Below are 10,982 nucleotides of genomic sequence, written 5' to 3'. Positions count from 1 at the left end.
TGACAACAAAACCAATGATCATTCAGTACAAAAAGATGCAGCAATATTCCCTGCAGTGGTGGCTCAGCCTGCAGTTCTAACTGTCCGCACTGACCCTCCTTGCTGTTGTACAGCATTTACTCCTGCATTGGAGAAAGGTTTCCCGCTGCCACCACAACATGACATCTTGCACACGACAGAGGTTACAGCCCGGCTGCCTGGGGGAGCAGGGGTGTTCCTCGAACCCGACCCTGCGCCAGCAGAAACCAACTCAGTACCTGGCTTTGGCCAAAGTTCAGGGGAGGAGGAAAGAAGGGGGAAAGAGCTTGTCACCAGCAGTGTTCCCCACCACAGGTGGGTGGATGTTAGCCAGAGCACTGCGATTCTACTGTCCCTAAAACTTACTGACCCAGGCGATTGTGTACAAGGAGGATTCGGATGGCAGAGCAGAAAAAGGGGATAAATTCAGGCTGATGCAAAAGAAAAGGAAAACAGACAACAAAGCCATAGGGTTAAAAAGACTGAAATGCAGTGATGGGAAGGCAGGAGTCGTCTCTTTTCTGCATCCACAGCCCCCTTTCTCCCCACTTACAAGGAATGAACCTGAGCCTCTCCCTTTGTCGTTTTTGATACGGGAATCATCCTCCACTTGTGTCTACGCTGAGAAGGTAAGCAGCAGCTGGGAGGAATGGAAGGGGGGTGATGGGTCTTCTGCCTCCCGTGTAACACCTCGCCCCTGCTGCAGCATGAATAAATTCCAAGAACATTTCAGTGAATAACAGACTAATCACTTGTTCCATGTAGTAAAAAAAAAAAAAAAAAAAAAGATGTAGAGAGGCATAAAACTACAGTTGGCAAAGAACAGATTGTTCATGGGCATATCAGGGTGGATGAAATCTCTGCTCAGAAAGGGCAAGAGTCAGACCGAACCAGTAGCACCACCATCTTCTGCTTCCCAGAGGCTCAACTGATCTTTTCCAAGCACTCCACATATACCAAAGATGGGAGAGGCAGCCTCCAGCTGTCACAGACACCATTTCCTACAACCCCCAGAACAGCAGCAGAGAGCAATCCCATCTGTGGTACTGAATGGGGAAGCTGCTGTTACTGTCTTACTGTCCTGTTCCCATATTTGCAACGGGACCACAAATCAAAGCACAGAGATGAAACTGCCTGGGTCTTCTAGACAGTCCTATCTACAGCTGACCAAAAGGCTGGGAGAAAAATACTCAAGAGAAGTCTGAACACAATTAAAATACCATCCACTCTGTCCTTGCAAGCAGTTCTCTGTCTCCAGCCAACTCACTGCCAGTGTTGACACAAACTCTGCTCATCCTCTCTGGCCTCGAAGGAGACTCCCTTGGTTGCCGGTACCCTTCACAGCCTCTAGTCAACCTCCAAGCTCCTGCTATCTTGCCCTTAACCTAGGGCTTCTGAAACCATTTCCTCCCCAACTTTACAAGGAAGTTTTCACGGAATCACAGAATGTTCAGGGTTGGAAGGGACCTCTGTGGGTCATCTAGTCCAACCCCCTTGCCGAAGCAGGGTCACCTACAGTAGGCTGCACAGGACCTTGTCCAGGCGAGTCTTGAATATCTCCAGAGAAGGAGAATCCACAACCTAAGTTTTACCTATCGCTTTAATCCAACGCCCCGCCCACCCACCCAAAAAAAACCCCAAAACACCCTAATACCCCTGTAAGGCAACAAGAGCTGCCGTTATTAGTTCACCTAAATTTTAGGGTGGAACATGCACATGCAGATTATTCTGTCTGTGCTCAGACACGTGCTGGAATTATGTTTAGACCTGCAAACTTTGCTCCCAGGACTGAGATGGACAGGGAGGTTTAGCACTTGATTGCTACAAGTTTTAGCCCGAAGCTAAAGCATTATATTTGCATTACATATGCCTCAAGAGTACGTAAGTAGCAATGCATTTTATTTTACTTTTCGCCTTAAGCTAAGTGAATTGAGTCCCAAAGCACTGAAACAGTACCCGCTTAATACAAGAATACATTGTCATTACCTGATGAAGCATTTCCATGGACTTTCTGTAAGTGAAAGTAGACAGAGGAACCCCTACTGTGTTCTCTGCAGAAAGTAAAAACAACTTGATTGGCAGAAAACATCCTCAAATTACTTTTTCATTTCTGTTTAAGAGATTTTTATCTAGGCTTTTCCCACAGCAAGTCTTTGCTAAGCACTGTTAAGTGCTCTGAATGACATTTATAAAGCAAGGCTGGCCAGGAGACAAGAACCCAATTTTGTGACAAAGTGAAGCGCTCAGACATTTGTCTTCCTTCTACATTAGAAAGGAAGAAATGCCTTTCAGAGCATAAATAAAAAGCAGCACAGCACTTATCTAGGAGAATCGAGTTCAAGTCCTGTTGCAAATCAAGTTAACTTCAATGTTAGCATCCCATATGCCCCAGATATTAAGCAACTGGCTACTCGGAATTCTCTGAAGGGCAAGAAATTCCCCACCGAAGCTAACAAATCTTCACTGAAATAGGCCACAAATACATCCTATGAGAAACTCTTCCAAGAAGCAGACATTGCTCAGTAAGAGTCAAGAGGTAAGGCACACACAAAAACCTCCCTGAATTCAACCCACCTCCCTTCATCGTATTCGAAGACCAGGATAACATTCAGTTCTGCAAGTCATCAAACCCGAGCTTTGGAAAACATCCATCAATTCTGAAGCTAAAAGGGATTCAAACAGAAATCATTGCCCAGCTTGCACTATAGGATAATCACGATCTGAGCCATCCAGGAACTGCAGTCAAGACGGTAGTCATAGTCTACAGCTGCCAAGTACGACAATCTGAAGTTCACAGCTATGGCATACTTCCAAAACAAGCTTTTTTTTTTTTTAAGATTTGTGAGATTTTAAAATGTAGGTACCTACTGCACAGGCACAGTAGCAATACTAGGGGAAAAAAAACAAACCAAACCAAAACAAAAAAACCACTGCACTTCCACAGCATCACTGCAAAACCTAAATTTTCAGTTCTCAGGAGGAAGAGGATACATCCTTTCTTCCTCCTCCTTAGTTTTCGATCATCTTTTACAGATCATTTTTTACTGTAACAGCTGCAGACTTCACCTGTCCTATTAGAACACCTGTTCTAATAGTCTTTGTATTTTAACAAGCTCACCCACTTCTCACCGCAGTAAACTAACACATCAGATACAAAGAAAACAGGCAGAATAACAGACAATCTGGAAAAGCCTACATCATTAGGAATGCAAGGAAAAGCAGCAAACTTCAAGCAGCATCCAATGGTTGGCAAGGAATGAAGCGGCTTTCAGGGGCTGCCAGTATTTGCAATTTGTGGTGTTTTCTAGAACCTTAGACTACTCAGGTGTACCTGAATTCCCAAGAGACCATGGTACGGGGACTAGGCACGTTTACCACCCCTCTGTAGGCTCCTATCCCCTTCACAGAATCACTGAACAACCGAGGTTGGAAGGGACCTCTGGAAGTCATCTTGTCCAAACCCCTGCTCAAGCAGGTCCACCTAAAGCCCAGGACCATGTCCAGACAGCTTCTGATCATCCACAGGCCCTTGCAGACTCGTATCCACGAGGTACGAGCACAGGCAGCATTTCTTACATTTCTCAGTTCTTATTGTGTGAATACTGTCATTTAAAACTTGATCACGATGGAAAAGTCGAACTGACAGAAACAATTAAGGACACATGGGCTCTTCTCTAAAATGTAAACAAACAGTTTCCAATCTTCTGAAACAACAGAACTTAAAGTAACTGTCTGTGATCTTTGATTTCAGGCAACTGCAACAGATCCTTCTTTCTGAATAGAAAGGGCAGACGGAGGACCCACCTTTCTGTAAAAATTTCCAGCCAGAAGTGACTTTCTCCCTCCCACCGCATATGACTGCAGTTCAACCTACCACCCAGGCGGAAGGACTCCACAAGTGGAGACTTTCTCTCTCCATCAAGAACAGCAATCTCATTCTCTTCACTGAATGCACAACTTTCTCCTATCCACGCCACTTTATTTTTTAAGCAGTGTATTCACACCCTTACCTACACGCCTTACGCGACCCCCCATCAAAAGACAAGATTACTAAAAATGAAATGAAGCAACTTCTGTATAGAAAAAGTTATATTTACAGTTTTATTTAGCAGAGTTAAAGAGCAAACAATTGTAACGCTGTTGTTGAAAAGTGTTTTTACCCAAAGTTGCCAAGATCTAATAAGTTATTGAACAGAAATATCGGGCGTAAGGCAATAATCCTGACCAGCCCAGAGATCACCCTATCCCCAAAGAGCAGAGCTGATAAAGGCGGTAGAAAATTTAGACTGATTGACTCGATTTCCAAAAATTAGACAGAGATGATGAAAATAGGGTTCCACTCTTGAGTGTATCTTTAACGTCTGCAGGTGAAGGAGTTTCTGAAGCACGCAAAATGCAAAGACAATTCCTGTTTCCAAGGGAACATTCAGTGCTTTGAATCCAAAATGCTATGTCCGTACACAGTGGTCAGTACATGACTATGGCAACACATAGATGGTAAAAGATTAAAAACAGGATTAGAATTTTTTCCATTCCATGTCATCAGGAGGATTTACTTCTACCTTCCTTTTACCAACATCAGACCAGTTGGTGCTCAGAACTGTGCCTCCGGACTCCATCTGCAATATGAAAGAAAGCTTGTTTAGTATTACTACAATTCCTCCAGCAAACAAAAGCCACACTTCTTACAGCAGATTCACAAATTCTGAAGAACAGTGAAGAAATCTGCTTCATGTAGAAGCAAGTTACACCGGAATTCTATGTACATATAGAATAAAATATGACAAAGCCATCATTCCATGATCTTCAGCCCAACAATACTTTTATCACTACTGGACACAATGAGATGTTACTTCATGAACAAGAAGCTCTCACAAGGTCAGTCAGGTTCCTGCCTATGAGGGCCACAAATAAAAGGAACCAGATGTGAACAATTAAAAGGAATTTGATCCTTTCACTCATGGCAATTCTTCAAGCTCTACATGAGCCAGAAAACTATTTCCTTTGATAACACTGACTGAAACAGAGAGGCCAGTGATAAAGCACAGCCTCAGACTTAAAGAGTGACATTCGTTAGCGTACAACATCATCGCTTTCAGCGAGCCTCGTTATACCCGTGTCTCCGACAGAACCACTGCCATTCATTATAGGCCCAAGGTCTTGGTAGCTAGAAGCCTCCTGGTTCCCACAAAGTGTAGTAAATTGTGTCAGCGTGCAGAAGTTACACCTTTCTTCAGAGTAAGAGAGTGAAGACTTACAAACGATTTGTTCATGGCACGTTTCACTTCATCTGTACCATCTGAATAAATTTGCTGGAAGAGTTTATTTAAAGCAGCATCTCCTTCTAACTTCTCATTCTTCTCCTCCTCTTTGATTTCAACTACCAGTTTGTCCCAGTTCCTTGTATAGTGAGAGGATGACGGATATAAGTGCTGGGCATCTGAAAACAGAAGTGTTAGCTAACTAAGCGTTTTCTCACGACTTTTAGAGCAGCCGAGAACACAGAGACATACATGTACCTCATCATGAATCAGAGACGGTAACAGACCATGAATCTGAAAACACAAATAGATGCTTCCTCACTGATGTAAGTGTTGCAGTACCAAAAATAAAGGAAACTCAGAAATGCCAGAGACTACATTCAGCAGCTGCCAAAGTTTACTTCTAAGTAAACACAGTTACATAATTTAGTTATCCAACAACAAAATGCTGGGTAACAGCGACACAAATAATTAAAGTCAAAACGAGGCAGGAGATACTGGCTGACAGTAAGAAAAAAAAAAAGCGAGCAGCCTAGAGCCATAGGAAAGTTTGACCTAAGTTTCAAAAAATATCTGAAATCAATAAATCAGGAAACTCAAATTCTCTCAAACATAGATTGTTAATCTGTCTTGGAAAACTGCACAAGTATTACTTTCCAAGAGAGATGGAATACTTAAGAAAGTAATACTTTATTATTTAAGAAATAGAGGCATAACAACGCCCAGAACTGCAAAACAGTGCAGCCAAAACAGACAGCCAAACAGATGAGTCCAGAGTAATTAATGACAAGCATATATCTTCAACAATCCATCAGATTAATGGAAGTTATGACTAAATTTAATACCTAAGTCTTCGTAATGTCCTGCAGACTTTTTCTGTCAATTCTTGGCAGTAAAAACAAGACTATTAGGCTTTTCATTGTAAATACAAAGCTATGGTTCTACTAACAATATTTAACACAAAGCATACTATTAATAACTGCAAGTAACTTAATATGAATAAACCACTTAATAGTTCAGAGAACAAACCTGGTGTAAATTGCTTTAACTTAGGAGAATCTCCCTGCCCCTCCAGCTTCTCCCATCTCACAGCCTCTGGCTTCTTCATTTTTATCTCAACCTGCAAAACACAAGACAAAGAACAAATTAATCCAGATGGCAAACAGTTCTGCCAGATAGGCTTCAATTAGTTGGATCCTGTAGCAGGAAGAAAATCAATTTGTTTTTAGAACCATAATCTCTAATAAGAAGCCTGCATTTTAACAAAATTTACCTACCTTACAAGATGAAGTTATGTGACTTAAGTCAGACGTCAACTAAGCTCTTGCGTGGCTGCATAGCTCTTGTATCAGACCTTTACCCTTTTGTTTAGTACCACTTACTTACTTTTGCTAACTGTTCACCTGATTCTTTTTGTAAATTATGGTATCCTAAAAGTAAGAATCAGTCCCAACGTCTCTACACTGCCAGGCACCAAGACATCACCTTTCAAGCATTCCTTTCTTGACAGTTAGCTCTAATAATTAAATAGTACTTTTGAAGGACTGCAAAATCCAACTTCATCTAGGTTTACATTTCATCCACCAAAAAAATTCATATTTGATGTGTAGTACACAAACCAGAGAAACACCCTGGGAATATGCAGATCTTCCCTCTGGAGAAATTCAGAAACTGTATTCATTTGGTTCAATGAACACACACTGCTATGGAGAAAACTGTCGAGTATTCATTGACAAAACTGGCAATTAAAAATGGATATGGCTGCAATTATCATAGGAGAAACAAAATTAAGTGAAGTATGTCATGCCCTATTCACAACTACACATAATCCCTTTGGACGACCATATTGAAATGTTTTTTCGTAATTAACCTTATCCTTTGGTTACGGGGTTACAAGGTTGCAAAACAATGTCTGCAAAACAAGGGCTGTCTAGCGTCACTCCAAACGACAAATTCACTTTACAAAGGTCATATGATGCTATTAATTAACTGAAATCACTGCTTGCTATATTTCCTTATTTGTGAACAGGTCAGCAGAAGCAAGCTTAGTTCTGCCTAAAGCCACTGTAACCTGGGGATCCCTGCAGACCCAAGAACAAAGGCCCCACTGTAAAAGCTAACCCTAGAGATCCAAACAGCAAGCTCCGTGCACAGCATCACGTTGATCTGAAAGTTGAACTTTATTTAATCCATTCTTCAAATCAGTCACTGTGAAGCAACAGATGGAGATACCTTACAAAAATAAAGAAATCGGCTCACTTAAGTTTCAAAGCTTCCATGTTTGTAACCATGCTGCATTTTAAGAATCAGAATATTCAGTTATGATCGCTTCTGTATCTTCCACCCCCACCCCCCCTGGGAAGCTACCATTTCCCTAGACAAGTTTAAATACTAATTTTCCACCACTAACTTGTACTAACTGAGAACTAAAAAAAAAGTTTAAGACATGAAGCATGGAATGCCCTTCGAGGCAGGGGAGAGTTTCAGTAAGTTTTTAAGTCCAAAACCCACAGGTATTTGACCTCCCACTCCCCGTGTCTGTTGGATTTCCAGTGTTTTTATAGCAACTTTACAAGTCACAAATTAAGAATCAGTTTTTAAAATAGTGAAAGTCAGTCACAGAACCAAAAATAATCAAACAAAATGAAAATACTGTATTACTCTAGTTGCTCAACCTACTGTCCCTAATGAGGCCTGTATTCCAGACTTCCGTATCACAATCTGTAAGGACGCAGAGATTTCTGCTGGAAGCAGAAGCAGCATTCAAACCGTGCCAATAATTAGTCTTCAGTAAAATGAAAGAAATCAGCAAGGCTTCCTCCACTGGACTCTTCTAAGAAGACTTTGGAAACAAGAACCTTAAAGTTCATTTTTGAATGCATAGACTCATAAATCTAATGCTCTGTGATTTGCTTAAGGAAGCCAAAAGCATTCGTGTATCTACATATAAGAAACAAGTAGCTCCATGAGTGCCAGAACTAGCGGGGTTTTTTCCCCCCAATGGATTTGGATCTCGAGTCAAACATTTAAGTTAATTAGCCACTTACAAAGACACTAATTAGTTACAAGTGAAACGTGAGTATTAATTTAAAACAACTTGTCTATCCTCTGCTTCTTATATAACTCTTCTCAACCTGAGGAAACTGTATTATCAATTCAGTTGCACATTTAAGTTGAGGAGGCCTTAATTTTAAGATTTCATACTCTGCTTATTAGCACATCCTCCCCATATGTTCCATCTGGGGAAAAAGCGCAAGAGTAAATGCTTGATACTGAGACCGCTCCACCCTGGATCTCCTCAATTCCTCTTCTATTTCTTTGTTCCTTCGCCATCTCCTCTTACCCTTGTGCTCTAGGCTTTCCACCAGTATCTTTCAGTATCTCAAATCCAGACCATCTGATCCACACCAAGAATGACTTCTACTGCAATATAATGCTTGATGTGAGCTACTGAACATGGACTTGTTTCTTCTCAGAATGCCATCCTCCTCAAAGAACCCTTACAAAGACCTTTCGCTATTCATGAGAGTACTATCCCCATGTATAAAACAAAAGAAAAAAGATGATCTTTAGTTTTGCTGCTCCAGTAATCCCCCTCTCCTTTTTTAATCTGCCAGTTCTTACACTTTCCTCTCTGAAACTGCCCCTAAGCCAGTACCACGTGACAAACACCCCCAAGGATAACAAAATGCTGGACACTAATTCCCAGTGTAAGATCCAGATTTCTTAGACCTAAACCAGTTCAACCCCGCCAAGCTAGAAGTATGGACATGAGTAAACCTCTACCCCATCTACTCCATCCATCTCAACTGAAGTTACTCATTAGGCAAAGTGGCAGGCAGAAGCAAAACTAAGGCAATCATTAGCTTCATACCATTATACAACCACATTTTCCAAAAATACAAAGCTATAAAATTCTGCTTGTGAAGGCGCATATTTCTAACTCGAGAGCTTTATTTGATCTGAGGAGAAACAACTTTGCGAGTCCCAATTATGAGCACAAATGGCAATAAATGCATTCTAATGAACATTTTAAAGCAGATACTGATAGCTATCACACAGAAAAGTAACAGATCAGTACGGACGTTTGTGTCATATCTAACACACAAGTACTGTTAGCTTTTTCCCTCTCCTTTGAAAAAAATTCAGTACTCGGGCAAGAGAAATACATCAACACTTTGCCAGCTACTTTGATTTAACATTTATATTTCATAAAACGTATGCCTATGTGCCTCGCGCCAACTTTAGAATAAAAGACAGGAAAATTTCATTGCAAATTAAATGCTTTGCATGCCACTTAAGGACAAGTCTAACTCCTCAGCCTCTCCTTGCAGCTCACGCTGCGCAGCCACCTGACCATCTCAGTAGCTCTCCACTGGGACTTGCTCCACTACGTTAATGTCTTTCTTGCGTTGGGAAGCCCAAACTGGACACAGTACTCCAGATTTATTACAAGTTCCAATGCAGAAATAATCCACTTTCTATTGTAATTTTTAAGTTGCTGGTATTTTGGGCTCAAAGTGAGCAAAGCAAAAAGGAAAAGAAACATGGAGTTTTGACAGAATAATTCATGCATTACTTGTTTGAAACACTGCCTTGAGAGAAACCTACCCCTCTGACAAGAGGGTCAAATGGGGGATTTATCACCTAGAAGAAACCCCATCCACAGTGACAGGATACAGAGAAGTTTCTACTCACACAATTTTCTAGTCCTAAAAATAATTGATTTTTTTAAAACCTATGAGAGATTGACAAGTTTGTTTGCAGCTTAATCCAAGTGCTAGCTATCAGAAAAGATGCCTCAGAGTTACTCTCACAAGCTACTCTATTTCATTGGCAGTGTAAGAACACAAAAGAACCCCTTACTTCCAGATGACTGGCATGAAAGAGTATTTAATCTAGTTTTAAGAAAGAATTTCTCCCCTTAACTGTTAGCCAACATTAATTTTCTAGGTAGAACCTCACTGTTAAAAAGCCCAAACCTCTGATGAACTACATTTCACTTGAACTTACGTTCTGGGGCAGACATTTCCAGTTTAACTGAGAAACACTAAAAGGGAAAGAATTTTTATCTTCCTCCCTAAAAAGAGATTCTGGTATACACTGACAAGTTACAAGGGTTGGTTTGTTTGTTTGTTTCCCCTAACTTCCACTGTGTTTTATATTTTACATTCCATGCTAAGGGAAAGTTCACTTATCACTGGAAAATTCGTCTCGAGCTCTAATCCAGTGCATGAAGGAAATCGGAACTTGCAAAGCTTAAGCAGTAGTTCAGCCATTAATTTGAGGATGTATCAAAAAACACCCTTTAAATTCTCATGTTTTGCTATATCAAACACACAAAAACGAGAATTCAGGGTTTCCAATCAACTACTTAGTTATTTACTGACTACCTTGACAGAGAGTTGTCATTTTGCAATCATCTCATGTATTGGGTTACCTAAAGTTAAGGGTAGGAAAAAACAGCACTATCTTCTGAAAATATATGACCTATTCAAACACACCTCTAAGATCATATGCACATATAATTTTGGTATCCTAGTTATTCAAAGACTTTTAATACATTGCTTATATTCTGAATTCCAATATCTTTGGTCCATAACTTTTAACAAAATATACTGAGATGAAAATAACTCTACAATGTTATCACAAATAAATGATAATTAATAAATTTATTCTGTAGCAAATACATTGCAAAAGAAG

General features: G+C 40.5%; 1 protein-coding gene across 1 annotated transcript in view; it reads right to left on the bottom strand.

The window, feature by feature from the left end:
- Positions 1-4,105: 4,105 nt before the first annotated feature.
- SUGT1 (SGT1 assembly cochaperone of MIS12 kinetochore complex) overlaps positions 4,106-10,982 on the bottom strand; it is a 28,195-nt gene continuing 21,318 nt past the window's right edge. Inside the window, exons 11-13 of the mRNA XM_075422672.1 lie at positions 6,309-6,399; positions 5,277-5,458; positions 4,106-4,637 (exon numbers count right to left, since the gene is read on the bottom strand). Of these exons, the coding sequence (XP_075278787.1) occupies positions 4,536-4,637; positions 5,277-5,458; positions 6,309-6,399 (375 nt within the window). The 3' untranslated portion in view covers positions 4,106-4,535. The remainder of the gene's footprint in view (positions 4,638-5,276; positions 5,459-6,308; positions 6,400-10,982) is intronic.

This window comes from Opisthocomus hoazin, chromosome 1, assembly GCF_030867145.1.
Source record: "Opisthocomus hoazin isolate bOpiHoa1 chromosome 1, bOpiHoa1.hap1, whole genome shotgun sequence".
NCBI lineage: Eukaryota > Metazoa > Chordata > Aves > Opisthocomiformes > Opisthocomidae > Opisthocomus > Opisthocomus hoazin.
Note: the sequence above shows the minus strand (reverse complement) of the source record. Positions and strands in the feature narration are given on the sequence as shown.